Raw genomic sequence first — 18653 nt, 5'->3', positions numbered from 1 at the left:
GTGGCGGCCAAGCGCCCAAGTCGCACTCCCGCCTCATCCAAGGCAGCCTGCGTGGCTCCCGGGAGCGCGCACGTCCCGGAGCCCGTGCCTACCGCAGGCGCCGTATCCGCGCTCGTCTACCAGCCCAGGTTACGCGGTTGCACGCCGGCCTCAGCCCTGAGGAGCCGGACCCATGTGGAAACTGCTGCCCGTCGCGGGTCCGGCAGGAGGTAAGGGCGGAAGGGAAGCCTCGGGGCCCATTTTCCCGGTAGCGACTGCCTCGGGGGAGGGCCTGCGGGTGATGATTCCTGCGTCGCGTCCGTTCCCGCTCGGGGACGCTGCGGAAGCGGTCGCAGAAGCGGCGAGTTCGCTGTATGGCAAGCGCGTTTTCCCGGTGGCGCGGCGGCTGTGAGCCGGAATGCAGCGCGGGCGGTGGGGTGATTGCTGCGCCCCCTGGTGGCCGTCCTCCGCGCCCCTCCCCCGACTCCCCCTTTCTCCCAGCCTCACCGCGGCGAGGTTGCAGCGCCCGGGCTGGATGGCCTGAGGGTGAGCGGCAGCCGGCGCCTAGTGGGAACCCCCGGCGGGAAGTTAGCATGGGCGGACCACACGGAGGCCACACATGACTTTTGTGAAGAACTACCGGACAGTTTGGGGAAATGACTACCACGAGAAGGCTTACTTTCAGTTTTGTTTCAGACTCCTTTTCCACAATGTCATCAGAACAACGGGAAAAGTCGATTTTTTCCCCTTCATTTCCAGCTGTGTGAAATGTGATCACATGTTAATTGGTTGCCTGTGGTGGGTGTGAAGGGTCTTGTCCTCGGGAAGTTTACGTGATGATTAGCAAAGATCTATGTAGAGACTACATGGACTGGCAGGGTAAGAGAGTGTGGAGACGGCCAAACTAAATAAATATTATACTGTGAAGACTCACAGGTCAAGGCGTTCCTGGAGACCTGGCTCTCCTGGACTCCTTACTCTTTATCTGCCCTAATCTCTCTGCCACTTGGGTAACGAAATCACGCTCCCAGACGGAACTCCGCATGTCTCCAATGTATATACTGTTACTCCGACAACTTATGATTTACAGCAATTTTAAAAGAAAGTGATAACCCTTTCCCACTGATTGGAGATGCTCTCTTTAAGATAAAAACAAAATTGCAAAAAATGTACACGTGCATCTTAGTCTGGACTTTGTTGCGTTGGTCTGTGTTGTTCACTCCTGGTCCAATACCATACTTTTAGTTTTATGACATGTTTTGCCATCCGGTAGGGCAAGCTCCTATAATATTATTCACATTTTTCTTGACTATCTTTGTTTTGTTTTGTTTTTTTGAGACGGAGTCTCACTCTGGCACCGAGGCTGGAGTGCAGTGGCACCGTGTCGGCTCACTGCAACCTCAATCTCCTGGGTTCAACCAATTGTCCTGCTTCAGCCTCCCAAGTAGCTGGGATTACAGGCTTGAGTATCTTTTTTATAGTTTTCAGATATTTTTGTTTATCAAGTTCCAAACATAATATTGTGATTGTTGCTAGGTAATACATTAAGTTTTTAAGTTAATTTGAGGGAACATTGACTTCTTTCAGCATTGCTTTCCCTTTAGAAAAATGATGTAGCCTTCTATCTAGATAACCTTTTTTTTCCTCTTTTTTTATTGTGTTTTAAATTTTGTTGTTGTTACTTCTGAAACACCATAGTTAGATAACCTTTGGTATCCTTCAGTGAGGCTTTACTGAAAACACAAGTTTGACATATATAAAGTTGAGTAACATTTGAATAACAATAAAGATGTTTTATTTAATATTTGTCATACCTATATCATATATACTTACATGTATGTGTGTGTTCGTGTACATGTGTATGTGTCTATCAAGTTATCTTTTTCTAAAAAAAATTTGTCTCAGGAGAGCCATACAGACTTTTGACTGGCGTTGAGTACGTTGTTGGAAGGAAAAACTGTGCCATTCTAATTGAAAATGATCAGTCAATCAGCCGAAATCATGCTGTGTTAACTGCTAACTTTTCGGTAACCAACCTGGTACGTTACTAATTTTGTTTCGCTAGTTTCCAGTAAGGGGGTTGAAATCACAAAATATTCTCTTGGTGTGTATGTGAGAGAGAGATCACAGGACTTGTCATTTTATAGAGCTGTGTAGACTTTTTTAATGTTAACAAAATTAAATACTTATATTTTGGCAGTGGTACCAGTGGTATTTGTTTATTTTGAGATTTGAAGTTTCTACTTCAGTATTTTACTCTTTGTTTTAGTTAGTTAGAATCTCAGAGGAAGTAGGATATATTTATTTTTATTTGCTTACTAAATATTAATTGTTTACTATTAGTTTGATGCAAAAGTAATTGCTGTTTTTGCCGTTAGCAATAATGTGTTTTTATGTGTCAGTAACTGTGCCAACCCTGAGAATAGAACAATGAACAGTTCTTCATGGCTCTGGCTCTTAAAGAGGTTATGTAGCTGTGTGGACACGGGCATTTCTCATATAACACAAGTTTTTGCAATGGGAATTCATTTGTTTTATTAGGGAAATGCTTACTTAGGCCCACAGCTCGTTTAAGTGGCTTTGAGTTTGTTTTGATCACAACCGTGGGTGATAAAAGGGCTAAAAAAAATACATAAATATCTGTACTCATGATAACGCTGGTGGAATAAGAAAGGTAAGCCATTATTTTAATCAAAGATTGCATATATGCGATCTGAATTTGTTAGTTTTATTTAGGTTTTGTTTCTATTCTTTTAGGTATAGAAAAACATTGAAATTTCTGCAGAAAAAGTAAAATTGTTACTGTAAGTCAGAAACACTAGCCTATAACCTCATATTCTCATGGGACTAATTTTTGCAATGTGGTTTTGATACTGTAAAACAAACAAAAAAAGATCTAAGAATGAAATTGTCATGTTTTAAATGAAACAGACTACACCAAAGCAAAAAATTCTGGAATGTGTGTGAGGGGTCAGGAAAATCCCCACTGATGTACACAAGTAAAAAAATGTGTGTTCTGGGAGGGGTAATCCTGGGTTAAGAAACTTCCCTAAGGGGAAATATGAATTGTTAGTTGAGGGATCTTCCTCTCAAGGCAACGAAAGCAGTAATTTTCTGCTGTGTTGGGAGGTTTGCCACCTGCCTATTGTTTTTTCTTTTAAAACCTTTTTCTCTGAGAAGTGAATGTACTGAGTGGTAAAAGACTTTAAATTATTTTCTAACTTTTCAGAGTCAAACAGATGAAATCCCTGTATTGACATTAAAAGATAATTCTAAGTATGGTACCTTTGTTAATGAGGAAAAAATGCAGAATGGCTTTTCCCGAACTTTGAGGTCGGGGGATAGTATTACTTTTGGAGTGTTTGAAAGTAAATTCAGGTAAGAAATTTTTAAATTGATATTAAAATGGACAGCTTTATTTCAGCCAAATCCTAAAGGAAAATGATATTTCTGATTAATGAATTTAAAACAGTGTAATTTAGTTCCTACTTAGCACAGTATTGGACTCTGTGCCGGGGTGGTTAGTGCATTTTGTACGTCATGGTGATGGGAGTTTGAGTGGGCCCTGAGGGACTTCATGGGAAATTACATTTCTTCGATTCCTCATTGGTGAAAGTATGTTAACTTTTGGTCATTGTGTTTTCTTCATTTGGACTCAGGACTTAGGAATTGATAATTTTCTAGGTTACAAAGCTTAATAATGATGAGGAATTGATAATTTCATAGGTTACAAAGGGTAACAATAAATAAAAGTTACGATAACAGTATATGATGTGAGCTTAAAGTTTTAAAGTACTAAAAGTTGCCATCTCTGCAACTATGATACTATAACTTTATTTAACTTATTCTCATTTACAGAGTAGAGTATGAGCCTTTGGTTGCATGCTCTTCTTGTTTAGATGTGTCTGGGAAAACTGCTTTAAATCAAGCTATATTGCAACTTGGAGGATTTACTGTAAACAATTGGACAGAAGAATGCACTCACCTTGTCATGGTATCAGTGAAAGTTACCATTAAAGTAGGTTGAATGTCTTGTTCTTATGTTAAAATAAGTTCTTTGAATTTAAGCTTACCCACTATACACAGATTTTTTTTTTTTAATTACTTTAAGACTATCAGAACTGTTAGTTGTAGATATATATATACCCACTCCATCCCTTTGTATACCGTTTAGGCTTGAGTGGCTTTTCAGATAACCTGTTTATTATCTGAGACAAGCCAAAGCAACTAAAATTATATTTCACATTTTGTTTAGCATTTTAAAAAGTGATTCTGTTGTCCTTCCACCAAGAAGGTTATGACAGTGCATAGTTTGCGTTTTCAGTCTTAAAGCAACGCAACTAGAGATTAACTGCCAGTCTTCAAAGTTAGCATCTCATGTCTCTTCTATCAAGTTGTCTTCCTCCAGTCTCCAGGTGATTCATCTCCTTTTTAACAGGTTGACTGTAGGTTTGTGGGATTCTTTTAGAGTAATATCTATAGTAAAAAACCACAAATACTTAGATTCCTTTATTAAAAATCCTTTAGTATTTAATATAATTAAACTAGAATTATATTTTATAGCTAAAGAGTTATCATGGAGAAAGGCTTGCTGCTCAGCTGGAACTCAACTTGTGCTTTGGTGGGGTTGTCTGTAATCAAGGGTTTTTTTATTTTTGCAAGTTTATGAAGTTGATTTTATAAATTCAGCAGTGTGATTAGCCTCCAGAGTACTAGTATATGCATATAAACTCACAAATAGTAGATTTACAAATCAAAGTGTCCATTTATGGTTTTCAGAAGGGTTGCACCTTTACCAGAATATTTAAGTGTGGGCCCTAGCACAGTCCTCTTTAAGATATTACTTAAGAAATAGAGTAGGTAATCATACACTTGCTTGGTTGGTGTGAAATAAGATCAAAGGTAGTTAGATTGTCTTGAGAGATATTTTACTACATCTGTGACAGACCTGGCACTTCCAGTGAGTGGGATGCTGATGACCACCTTGTGAATTGCTTTATTACACACACCAACATGGTTTACAGATTAACTTGTTAAAAAAAAAATTCCTGATCATTCATATGCCAAAATAGAAAACCTTGTTGTTATATTATTTTTTTGGTAAGTTTTCTGAAAGTACAGTTAGCTTATATTTTTCAAGTCATTGAATGTTAGAGCCAAAAAGGAAGTCAAAGACCACTTTTTTCTTACTATTAGCTACTTAAAAAAAACAACAAGAACAACAACAACAAAAAAACCTTTCAGTTCAACTTTTGTTTTCTGAAGCATGGACTAATTAATTTCCCAAGTCACGTGTATTAGAGATTACTCAGTACAGTGTTGATTTGCACATTACTGGTTCATGCTAGTTTATTTCTTTCACTTTGGAAGGTGATATCTTTCAGGTTCCATACTTGAGAGACACTCTAAATCTGCTTGCCCCTATTTAGACAATTAAGTACCCTGTGTTATTAAAAGCATATTCATGGCTGGGTGTTGTGGCTTGCATCTGTAATCCCAGCACTTTGGGAGGCCGAGGTGGGAGGACTGCTTGAGCCCAGGAATTTGAGCCCAGCCTGGGCAACATAGTGGGACTCTATCTCTACAAAAAATTTTTAAAATTAGCTAGGTATGGTGGCATGTGCCTATAGTCCCAGCTGCTCAGAAGGCTGAGGCAGGAGGATTGCTTGAGCCCAGGAGGTTGAGGCTGCAGTGAACCAGGATCGCGCCACGGCACTCTAGCCTGGACAACAGAGCGAGACCCTGTCTCAAAAATAAAAAAGCATATTTATATTATTCTGAATTTTATTTTCATTACCCACTGTAGTATTTTCTAATGTTTGTCATGTTTTTTGGATGTATCATATTTGAGACTTACAGCTTAATTCACATGTAAGTTTAAATTTCTTTTTTTCCACTTTATATATACTTATTTTGTGCTTTTACCAAAAGTGATTTCTTTATTTACTTTCTCAAAAACGCTTTACTGCATAGTTACACATTTTTTGAAAGACAGTTAGTCTAAAAATATCTCATGTTCATCTCCTAATACTGTCTTCCCTGCAGCAGATGTTACATTTTCTCAATTCTTAAATAATTTTTAACACTTTAATGTCTTTGAAAGTGGAATGCATTTTAAAATTGACTTTTATTTTATATTGTTGCACCCCTTCCAAAAAAGCAGTTTTAAAAATTAGTATTATAATTGGTGACTTCTTATAATTGCGTGATTATATTGTGATTTATGTTCTAAAATGATGCAGTGACCAAAGACTGACTTCTGTTTTATAGATTGTGGCTTCTTTATAAATTTAGAGAGATGAAAGGGAAAACATTGTTTTTTATGAATGTAAACAGCCTCTTTGTAGTTTATAATTTAAAACTTTTCTTTAAAAACATGGTAGCATATGAATATATATATTCACATGTTTTCTTCATTTTAGACTATATGTGCACTCATCTGTGGACGTCCAATTGTAAAGCCAGAATATTTTACTGAATTCCTGAAAGCAGTTCAGTCCAAGAAGCAGCCTCCACAAATTGAAAGGTATATTATGTATTTTAAATATAACAAGATATCACTTATAATATATGATAGCATTGATTTTTATTTAGGTTGATTCCCTCTTTAATGGTTGTTTCAGAATGTAATAGTTGCTGTTATAGTTCAGTATTATTAATGGAAGATTTTTTGTTAGTATGTAAAGAAAGAGTTTCCCAAATTTCTTTGTTGGTTATTCTGTATCTCTGAAACAAATGTTAAATATATGCTAATATTTAAAGAAAAAAATGGAAAGACAGTAAATGGCACTGAGGTATGGTCGGAAGAGCACATCTGTCAGGTCCGGGCATCACACCACAGTTAGCTCTGGAATTGTGTGGTGCAGCAACCCTCTTTGGGAGCCACATAGTCCAGAATATTAACAGCACCATAGCTTTGGGAATGTAACTCAGTTTTTCTGAGCTCCATTTTACTCATTTCAACATTGAGACCAATACCTACCTAGCCGAGTTAAAAAGTCAGGAAACAACAGATGCTGGTGAGGCTGTGGAGAAAGAAGAACGCTTTTACACTGTTGGTGGGAGTGTAAGTTAGTTCAACCATTGTGGAAGACAGTGTGGTGATTCCTTAAGGATCTAGAACCAGAAATACCAATTGACCCAGCAATCCCAAAGTATTAAAAAATCATTCTGCTATAAAGACAAATGCACACATATGTTTATTGCAGCACTATTTACAATAGCAAAGACTTGGAACCAACCCAAATACCCATCAATGATAGACTGGGTATATGTCCATACCCATGCACATAAACGCTATGGAATACTATGCAGCCATAAAAAAGAGTGAGCTCATGTCATTTGCAGGGACGTGGACGAAGCTGGAAACCATCATTCTCAGCAAACTAACACAGGAACAGAAAACCGAACACCATATGTTCTCACTCATAATTGGGAGTTGAACAGTGAGAACACATGGCCACAGGGAGGGAAACATCACACCCCCGGGCCTGTCGGGGTGGGGGACAAGGGGAGGGAGAGCATTAGGACAAATACCTAATGCATGCGGGACTTAAAACCTAGATGACAGGTTGATAGATGCAGCAAACCACCATGGCATATGTATACCTGTGTAACAAATCTGCACATTCTGCACATGTATCCCAGAACTTAAAATTAAAAAAAAAAAAAATTAAAATATTATGCCAGTTAGAAATTTTACTGCTGATTTTAATCTGTTTTGAGCTGTTATAAGCTATTTTGCTTAATGTTAGTTTTTTAGGGACTGTTTATACCTGATAACAACTGTTAAAAGTAACCAAAAATCAGGTTTTTCTCTTTGTTTATAATTTTTATCTGGGAAGTTTTTTTTGTATTTTATACTCCAGTTGGCAGATAATACGATATATTTGGACTCTGGAAAAAGATACTCAGATTTTAAAATAGAGGATTCTTAACGTTTTTTGAGTCCAAGACCCCTGAATATGTGCCAGGTCTGACCCACAGACCCTGACCCAGCGACAGATGAACAAATGCACTCAAACACAGGTATCCAGTGAAAGAGCGAGCTAGGGGGCTGAGCCACCGACAGACACTGAGGAGGATGCTGTAGAGTTAGCAGCCACAGCCCAACTAGCTGGTGCTGTGGTCGTTTATTCAGTATAGATTTAATGACAAAGGCTTTGAGTCTACACACTTGTGGATAATTAACATGGTTCCTGTCCGGAGAGAGCAGTCCTACGAATGATAAAAGGCCAGGTTCCGAGCTAAGTAACTTACCTAGATCAGTTTCTTCACATCCCTTGTTATCTAACCTAAGCTTTCAGGGACTGTGTAAGAGAATTTGGCTGCCTTCAAATGTAAAACCTTCTGGCCTTCCAAGGTTTGCATCCCTCTACATTTTTTCCCACCACCCTGACTGAACTCCTGCAAATATGAAAGCAGGCCAGGCCTGGTGGCTCACGCCTGTAATCCTAGCACTTGGGGAGGCCAAGATAGGCGGATCACTTGGGGTCAGGAGTTCGAGACCAGCATGACCAACATGGAGATACCCTGTCTCTACTAAAAATACAAAATTAGGCTGGTGTGGTGGCAGGTGCCTGTAATCCCAGCTACTTGGAAGACTGAGACATAGGAATCTCTTGACACCAGGAAGTGGAGGTTGCAGCGAGCCAAGACCCCACCACTGCACTCCAGCCTCAAAAAAAAAAAAAAAGAAGAAGATGAAAGCACTGGTCTCTCCTCAAGAAACTTCACCAACATAACTACAAAATTGCATAGTATTTTAACAGAATCACAATTTTCCCTGAAGCCTCTTGGTAAGTCTCCCTGAGGAAGTACATAAAATCTTGTAAATAATGACTCTGGCTACAGATAATGAACGATTCTTAATTCTAGATTGAGGGTAGAGGAGTCTGATAAGTTTTCACTACTAGTGATATATTTTGTGGTCTTGGAGTTTTTAGAATTAGTTGTTGATTCGTCTTTTTGTTCAGATTGTCAGTTTTGTTTAACCTAAGGTTGTTTTTGATCAAGTTCAACATAATTTTTTTCTAGATTCAGTTTTTGATTGTATCAATGTACATGACGACTATGCAGCATCCCTACCATAAGATTGTTGAATAACTCCTAATTCGGTGTTAAGTAGAACAGGTTATTTATTCTATTAGCCCATGTTTGATGATGGCAATTGATAATAAAATTTTTAAATGTATGTAGTTATTTGCCTTAATAGAGTCCTGTACCCATCTGGATCCATTTTGATGTGCTTGTTGAAAGCTCATTTGTCTGAGTACTCAGTTAACAGAAAAAAGATTCAATTTATAAACATTAACTAGTAGAAGGAATGGGTTACGAAAGGGATATGAAATAAATTGTGGTGACTCCATTGATTACGTAAGTACCTCTAATGTTCCAAAAAAGTATGACTGCTAGTCCTGGATTTAAATTAGGAGGCATACTATAATATTTTTTTCCAATAAAATGTACAGTCTTATTTAGTACAGCTGTGTGTACATCTTTGCACTGTTATCAAGAAACAGGATATGACAGTTATAACTTCATGTACATAAAATGATTTGCAATATCTCATTTTCCTTGACTGTCATCAAAGTAGCTGAAGTAGATGAAGTCATTTTTAGAAGAATACATTTAAAAGGAGTGTTCAATTTTGATAATCTGTGCTCTAATAGAGGAGATTTATATGTCTAAATGTAAGGAGATTACCCCCTAGAAAGGAGGGGGAGTTGGCTTTTATTTGAGTTTTTACAAAGTCATGTTGTAGGATGGTGTATTAATTATTTCAAACAACAAGTATTGTTTTAGGGAGATACTCTTGAGAGGTGGAGTCCTCCATGGGTCCCTTGCATTCATAAACAATTTGCTGAATAGGCCAAGAATGCAAGGCCTTGACTCTCCTTACGCAGACCATTTCTCGAGGGTATGTTTGCAGTGAGAAACCTCGAGGGATGAAGTAATGTTTCCTTCCTGTGACAAAATGTAGGCTTGCTTATGGCCTGTTGTAATACTGGTGGTTTCCCAAGTTCAGTGTTCCTCTCTCCTGTAACACACACCACTGTATGTACCCCCTACGTCTTACCTATGGCACCTGGTCAGAGAGGAGACCTGCAGCAAGCATACTGGGGCTCATGCTGCTTGCTTTGCTGTGACTCAGGAGTGTTTGTCTTCTGCCAGCATCCTTGAAACAGGAACAGGTTGACTTATCAGCTGGTAATCAAATCTCAGACCCAAAAGACACATTGGCCTGAAATAATCTCATTAAATGAAAGTTTGACAGTTTAGGAAGCTTATAGAGGCCACCTTACATAGTTAATTTAAATCGAAGGCAAGAAATTTAGCTGGTATTAGTAATTTTTTTCAGGAGATAGAACCTCACATTTGCAAATTGTGGATGTCACTGTAGTCTAGCCTTTTCCAGATCACCAAAAAAATAAATAAATAAAGCCATATAGTAAATGGTTCTAAAAATTATGAACATGTGCCTGCAGGACTAATGAAATAAGCAGCTGTCCAGATATTGGACAAATAAATATGTGTGGCTTGGGATACAGTTTCTAGAGCCAGAATTATACATGGATTCAGAAAAATTCTTTATTTGCAAAATCTTGGTACAGAAGTGAAGATGATATACTGTAGGTTATATGAAATTTATTGAAGATCATGTAACGAATTTAAGTAGAAAATGTGAATGGGAAAAAGCAAAATTTCTAGATTAAACATTTTATAGAATGTATGATTCGTAATATGTACTAGTTACTATGTAATAAAACATAATTATTTGTAGCTCTTGAAGTTTCTATATAAATGAACCCAAAACATTTTAATTTTTTAATGATAGAAATTGGAGATCACTTTTTATTTGTAGTGTCATTATATTCAGTCAATATGCCTCTAGCCTAGGTCTCTGACAGGTTACTTTCCTATTTTCCAGTTTTTGTACTAGTTTATTAAATTACTAGAGTGTCAGAAATGCTTTAAAACTTCTAGAATGTAATGCTTCAGAAATACTGATTTTTTAATGATCTCTTCACATTCATCACTAGTCTCTTCTTTCTCATTCTCATCATTACACTGGTAAAAAGAAAAAGGCTTATGTAGGTATTTGAAGTTCTAGAACACAGTGTTTTTTAATCACTGTATTATGTATGAATGTATCTATCATATATTAGATATATGTATTACTAAGAATAATCCGTGTTGGTGTCATAGCCAGCATTTGGTTAGCTTCTAGATAATACAGTTTTGTATTTTTTTGTTCAAGATTGATCTTACCAAGTATTGGGGCTCAAATTTATCAGTGTTCTCAAAACAAAACCAAAATACATTGTACAAGTTCTGGAATTTTAATACTCAAATTTATACTTGAGGGAATTGAAAGATGTTTCTACTTTTTATTCACTTTTCAATTATTAGGTTGAATTTTTATTTATATTTTGTAATGTCAGTTTATTTCTAAATATGTATTGAATGCCTACTGTGAAGCAGGCAAGATAGACTTAAGGATATAATGATGAGCCAAAAAAGTTACAGTTTCTGCCCTCACGGCACTTAGTGGAGGAGTCAGCTGTTAAAGAATCAAACTAATAAAGTTAGAACTCTGGTGGAGCTGTTAGAGAGGCCTAACAGGCTACCGTACACGTATGTTTAGGAACCTGGCTCAGACTTCATTGAACTAAGCTACAGTTAGCTGCTCCCTGGCTACTGTAAACTATTATCTATGGCATAATTAAGAATGACGGTGTGAATAATATAAAGCGGTAGATAATTTAAAAATCATTCAACTTTAGTGTTTTGGGAAAGCAGGAAGAATGTCACATCTACTCAGTCATAGTGTTGTAGTCGTATATGACTGTAACACATAGTCATATGTGTTAAACATTTACTTACTGTTTTTGTCTGTAACTGGCTCTGTAATCTGTCCTAGTGTTGTTACATTATTGTGTGGACTAACTGGTAAACTAGTTATTTGTATATAAGTAAAGTGTTAGTTAGGTTTTACACTAAAAAAGAAGTATAAGTTATGGGGGAATATTTATTACGAGATAAGGGATAAAAAAGATTCAAAGAGATACTAAAATTGATCCTTTTTATGTGTCCGAATGTCTACTAACTTTCCAGTGCTCTTATTGTAGATTTAGTTTTCGTTAACAGTTAAAATAATTTACATTGTTCTCTGTATATTTTAAAAGTAAAATAAACAGAATTTTTTTTTTTTTTTTTTTTGAGACGGAGTCTCGCTCTGTCGCCCAGGCTGGAGTGCAGTGGCCGGATCTCAGCTCACTGCAAGCTCCGCCTCCTGGGTTCCCGCCATTCTCCTGCCTCAGCCTCCCGAGTAGCTGGGACTACAGGCGCCCGCCACCTCGCCCAATAAATAGAATTTTTAAGTTAGTTATTTAGAAAAACCAGAACTAACACAGTGGCCTACATTCTGTCCTGCCAAGTGAGTCTGCTCTTGCCTGCAGATAACTCATTTGAGATTGCAGCTTCCGGAAATCATTACTTCAAAATAGGCTTACAGCATCCATTGTAGTGAAATTAAAATACATGCATCAGTTATCAAAAAAATTTTAAAGTAATGTAACTGTTCAATCATAACTCAGCTTTCCTTTATGAAACATGTATGTTTCTAAGGAGAAGTCCAGGGGAAAGATGTAAGGTAATTAGTTCTAAAATGCTGGATGGTGACTCTTAATGACTACAGTGTTTTTACCACGCTGGATGTTGATCTCTGCAGATAGTTAACTCTTGATTTGTGACTGATTATCCAGGTTGTGAATTTCTCCCTCCCTGCATTGTCCCCTTATCATCATCATCATGGGTTGGTAATTTTTACTGAAAGGAAGAGAGAGAAGTTGAAATGCTGGTCAGTTATGAACAGCTGTAGCAAAAGATCTGATTATACAGGAAGTTGAAACTCTGATGAGAGGCTGTTGATATTTCTCTATTTTCTTATTTTCCTTTATTTTCATGGATGATTAAGATGTTCTTATAGCATTAAATTAAAGAGCTAAAATGTTATATTCTTTAGTCTTGTTTTGTAAATTTTATTTAAACTGAGTAAATAATGTAAGTTTAAAAATTTCCTGAACTTCTCCAAAGAGAACTCTAACAAAACACTCATAATAGATTGTGTTAATAGAATTGAAACATGAGCGTTTTAATGGATATTGGCTCCTAAGCAAACACAAGATGCTAATAGAATTTGATCTTTATGGATGATGTTTCTCTCAGCCTTTTGTAATTCAGTACCTTGTTTGAGTCATGTGTGTTTAATGTTCATATTGTTATGATTGTCTACCTTGGATTATTTATTTTGAGGTATTAATGATCAATTCTAGCTCTTCTTTGTGTCACCTGCCACCATATTTCTAGAAAAGGCAATTAGATGCTTTTTGTCATTTTGTCCCAGATAAAATTCTTTCTTAGAAAAAAAAAATACTATAATGGTATTATGGAAATTATGCCTTTTGAGTGTCAGATAGTCACTCCATTTACAAATTTAATAGCAAACATAGTAGTATGTAATTAGAATATACTTTAATTATTTTTACAGTTTTTACCCACCTCTTGATGAACCGTCTATTGGAAGTAAAAATGTTGATCTGTCAGGACGACAGGAAAGAAAACAAATCTTCAAAGGGAAAACATTTATATTTTTGAGTGCCAAACAGGTAATTATGTTATAAGCTAAATTTTCCTAAAGAATACATTACAAACTAGAATACATTATTAACTCTTATCAATAGTTGTTAATGTATTTCATTTTGGGATTTTGTGTGAAAGTGTGAAGTAGAATTAAAAACCGCCTATGCACCAGACTTGCCCAGTCAGTGATCATGGCTGTGATTACAGGGTTTCTTAAAGTCTGTGATAACTGGCCTATTCATAAATACACAGGAGGACAGGAAACTTGGTTTTAACTTCTTTAGTTAGTAAGCTAAACCTCTTTAGGTAGTAAGCTAACTAAAGAAGTTCAATCTGTTGAATATGTTCTGTGTGCCAAAATGGGGTTTCCGAGAGTTTATGTTGTAGTGGAGAAATGCAGGTAAGCCCACAGTTACAGTGCTGTTAGGAAGTGTGATGAGGAACCACAGAGAGTGTAACAGTTCCAGGGCTGCAGAGACCTGTTGAACTAGGGACTTTCTCAGAGTGGGAGCTGAAATTACCTACTCAAGAAGTAGCACCAAGTCTTCTTGAATTGTACTTCTATGTTTCCCAAATCAAATGCTTATAAGAATGTGTTCAAGACATTATTACATTTTACTTTTTAAAATGTTTCCGTCCATTTTTAGCATAAGAAATTGAGTTCTGCAGTTGTCTTTGGAGGTGGGGAAGCTAGGTTGATAACAGAAGAAAATGAAGAAGAACATAATTTCTTTTTGGCTCCGGAAACGTGTGTTGTTGATACAGGAATAACAAACTCACAGACCTTAATTCCTGACTCTCAGAAGAAATGGATTCAGTCGATAATGGATATGCTCCAAAGGTATAGAATTATTCTTTATTTGTAGAAAACTGCAAGTAGGAGATTTTATGTTTAACCTTTTTTGTTGCTTTTCACCTAACAACAGAAAAGTAGATACAAGAATTTTTTGTTTTGTTTTGTTTATTTATTTTGAGACGGAGTTTTGCTCTTCTCGCCCAGGCTGGAGTACAGCGGTGCGATCTTGTCTCACTGCAACTTCTGCCTCCTGCGTTCAAGTGATTCTCCTACCTCAGTTTCCTGAGTAGCTGGGATTACAGGTGCCCGCCACCATGCACAGCTAATTTTTGTACTTTCGGTAAAGACAGGGTTTCGCCACATTGGCCAGGCTGGTCTTGAACTCCTGACCTCAGGTGATCCACCTGCCTCGGCCTCCGAAAGTGCTGAGATTAGTGGTATGAGCTACCACACCTGGCATATTTTTTATTTTTTTGATACAGGGTCTTACTCTGTTGCCCAGGCTAGAGTGCAGTGGCACAATCTAGGCTCACTGCAACCTCCGCCTTCTGGGTTCAAACGATCCTCTGCCTCAGCCACCCTAGTAGCGGGACTGCAGATGTGCACCATCACACCCAGCTAATTTTTGTATTTTTAGTAGAGACGGGGTTTCAACATGTTGGCCAGACTGGTCTCAAACTGCTGTCCTCAGATGATCCACCCACCTCGGCCTCCCAAAGTACTAGGATTACAGACGTGAGCTACTGCACCCGGCTGATACAAGAATTAATAAAAGGTTTTATAGTGTAGTATACTTGAAAATTAATTGTGACTTGGTATATTAGATATAGAATATCTTTATTCATGGCAGTTTTACTCAAAAATATTTTATGCTCTTTTGTTATTTTAATAGAATTTGTAGAGTTTACTTCTGTAAATTAACAAAGTAGTGTTAAGTTTTTTTTACAGAATATGTTGCATTTGAGAAAGTTAAAACTCAAAGGTGAAAGGTTTTCTGCAGTTGCCTAGCGTTGAAATGTAGTTGCCCTTTGATGGTTATTACCCATTAGAAAGACATACAAACGTTTCTATCCTTATACAGGCTATTATGGGAAAGCAGAAAAAAAGGCAGATTGGTTGAAATGATGTTTGTAGTGTGGAGGGAGACTGTAAAAGAGCTAACTGAAGGATTTTCCTTAGACCTTAATTTGCATTAATAGTCTTAGCGTTGTTGAGGCCAGTATGTATTATAGAAATACCAGGCTTGGCAGTCTTCTGACTAAATTGCTCTTCATGTAGCAAAAAGTAGGTGAGTCCTAAAGTGTTTATATGCCTGAAAAGTCCACAGCCAGCTTCCTACAAAAGATTCATTTTTCCTGTCCCAGGAATCATTCTGACCATGGGGATTTTCTTTTTTTCTCTTACAGGCTTGCTGAAATAAAAAGTAAAATTTTAGTCATCTATCCTATAAATATTTTACTTAATTGAGATGTATTAACTACTGTAAAAAAGAAGATGTACTGTATAACAAAAATACTATCTTACTACTACAACACAAATTTACTATAGTTCCATTGTGTTCTAGGCACTGGAAATGTAATGAAAAACAAGATAGTCATGGTCCCTGCCATCACTGGAGCTTACTGTCTAGAGGGAGAGACACAGAAAGACAAGTAAACAAATCATTACACATGTATATAAAGGAAGCAGTAACCTGGCAGTGGGGAAGAAGCTTACTCTAAACAGAGAAGGCCTCTTTTAGACAATGTCTTACCTATGACCAGTTTTTCAAAGAGCCAGACAAAGAATGTGCCAGGCAGAGCAACAGCAGTAATATATAATAATAATGAAAAAATTATCCTACATAGCAGGTCTTGGCCTAAGAATTTATGTATGTATAAACATTTAATCCTCAACCTATATATTATTTATTGTTGTGGTCCTCACTGTGCAGATGAGTGAACTGAGGCAGAAGAGGGTCTGCATATAGCAGAGGCAGTGAGCAGGGTTGCCAGGATGTGAGCCCAGGCAGTTGGATTCTGGAGTCCAGGCTCTTTACTTTCAGCATATATTGACACCCTGAGGCTAAAAAAAAAGTAGCTGGAGTACCAGGTAGCTCAGACGCTGGTGCCTTAATCATGAGGTGACACTTGACTCCTGTTACGATACGGTTTTTTGGGTTTTTGGTAGGGGTGGGGGTTGAGACAGGGTTTTACTCTCTTGCCCCAGGATGGAGTGCAATGGTGTGATCTTGACTCACTGCAGCCTCCGCCTCCCAGGCTCAAGCAATTCTGCCTCAGCCTTCCAAGTAACTGGGACTACAGGCGGATGCCACCACGCTGCTGCTAATTTCTTTATTATGAGAGTGGGTTTTGCCATGTTGCCCAGGCTGGTCTTGAACTCCTGAGCTCAAGTGATCTGCCTGCCTCAGTCTCCCAAAGTGCTGGAGTTATAGGTGTGAGCCACTGCACCTGGCCACAATACATTTTTTGGAGGTAGTGCAGTATTACATTTTGAGAAAGACTGTCACTTAAAATAATACCTGTTAACTTAGTTCAAGCCAATGAAGGAGCAATTATATGAAGCAGAGTGGCCAGTAAAGCCAGCTGTTGACCGAATTTCAACAGGGCAACGTTGTGATCGGTGATTGCCATGGCTCTGTTGATTAGATGTCAGAAGTGAGTATAGGAAATCTGTAGTAAAGATTAAGTGTCTTCTGGAGAAGATTAGAAGTCCAGGGGAACAATACAACCCTGATTTTTGTTCTTGCTGAGACCTTTTTCTGGTATCTCAGCTCAAATTTTGGTAACTCTTCCTGTTATTAATTTAATTATTTTCTCTTTATTATCTCCTCCTGCTTTTCCTTCTTTCCTGACCTGTTCCCCAGCCTTGCACAGAATTGGATGAATCATAATCCTTGGTCTGTGACACATGCTCATCATTGATCTGTGCATAATACACATTTATTTTGTTCACCAATTATTTATTTAGTTATTTTTCAGACAGTAAGTGTCTGAAAAAAATCTATCATCTAAAATACCAGCCAGATCTTTGAAAATAACTTACATGGTTACCCCTAGCCCAGTTTTCTCCTGTGTGAAATGACTGTCATCCGGAATCCAGTTAACAGTGTGGATGGCCAGAGCCTAGTCAGCAGCTCAGAGTGCAAGGTGGGAACCAACCTTGGATAGGACACTATTCCATTGCAGAGCACACTGACACACCCACCCACAGTCACTCAGACTGGGACAATTTGGACACACCAGTTCACCTAATGTGCACATCTTTGGAATGTGGTAGTAAAGCAGAGTACACACAGAAAACCCACACAGACACTGGGGGAGAGTGCAAACTCCACACAGACAGCGGCCCTGGTTAGGAATAAGCTTTTTTTCTTGCCGATGTTATAATGAAATGACACTGAATGAAATGACATTGTTCAAGGACCTGCTATATAGTAAAAATCTTTTCTGTGTTAGTCAGTGCTTTAAAGATACTCACCTATGTTTTTTACTAGTATTTCGATACCATCTTTTGTTTTTGACATTTGTTTTTAACTTATCTGGAATTCTGTTTTATACAAAAGTTACGTACATGCACTTCTGTGTTTTTGACTTTATTCTTTTTCGTTCATCAGTCTGCCTTTCTTTGTACCGATACCTCATTGTCTTAATTAGTACAACTTCCATGAAGTCCTCCTAGCTGGTAGAACAAGTCTTTTTTTGCTCTTCTTCGGAAGCATCCTGGCTATTCTTGACCCTTTATTTTTTCGTTTACATTTAGAATCATCTTTTGCTACAGTTTGTTTGGATTTTGATTAGGAAGTGCACTGAATCTACAAGTAAACTTGAGAATTAGCAATTTATGTAAATTTTAATTATTTTTATCCTTGAATGTGGTATCTCCATTTATTTAGGTTTTCTTGAAATCTCTTAATAGAATTTTATACTTTGTGTATAGAGGTCTTGAATATCTTACTGTATTTCTTCCTAGCTAGTACATATTCTCTGATATTATTATAAGTGAATATTGTCAGTTTAATTACTTTTTCTAGTTCACTACTGCTGTAAAGAAATTCAGCTGACATTCAGATATTCATCTTATATCCAGCCGTCTTGCCAGACTCCTCTTTTTTCCTAATAATTTATCTGTAGTCTTTTCTATAAATCATATCATCTATAAGGAATGTTTCCATCCTCCTTTCTAATCCTTATTTCTCTGATACCTCTTTTTTCTGTCTCTTTGTTTCATACCA

General features: G+C 37.5%; 1 protein-coding gene across 7 annotated transcripts in view; it reads left to right on the top strand.

Moving 5' to 3' along the window:
* NBN (nibrin) overlaps positions 1-18653 on the top strand; it is a 51678-nt gene continuing 33025 nt past the window's right edge. The window contains exons 1-8 of one of the 7 annotated variants that reach the window (XM_031650074.1): positions 1-209; positions 1885-2018; positions 2737-2783; positions 3209-3357; positions 3838-3997; positions 6402-6505; positions 13532-13649; positions 14271-14464. In XM_031650074.1, coding sequence (XP_031505934.1) covers positions 3284-3357; positions 3838-3997; positions 6402-6505; positions 13532-13649; positions 14271-14464 — 650 coding nt within the window. In that variant the 5' untranslated portion in view covers positions 1-209; positions 1885-2018; positions 2737-2783; positions 3209-3283. Of the gene's footprint in view, positions 210-1884; positions 2019-2736; positions 2784-2813; positions 3109-3208; positions 3358-3837; positions 3998-6401; positions 6506-13531; positions 13650-14270; positions 14465-18653 lie in introns of those variants that run through there. The other 6 variants (XM_021942871.2, XM_031650073.1, XM_003902948.5 and 3 more) reach the window with 6 other exon arrangements.

This window comes from Papio anubis, chromosome 8 (assembly GCF_008728515.1).
Source record: "Papio anubis isolate 15944 chromosome 8, Panubis1.0, whole genome shotgun sequence".
NCBI classification, from domain to species: Eukaryota; Metazoa; Chordata; class Mammalia; order Primates; family Cercopithecidae; genus Papio; species Papio anubis.
This window is presented reverse-complemented; position numbering and strand designations above follow the sequence as displayed.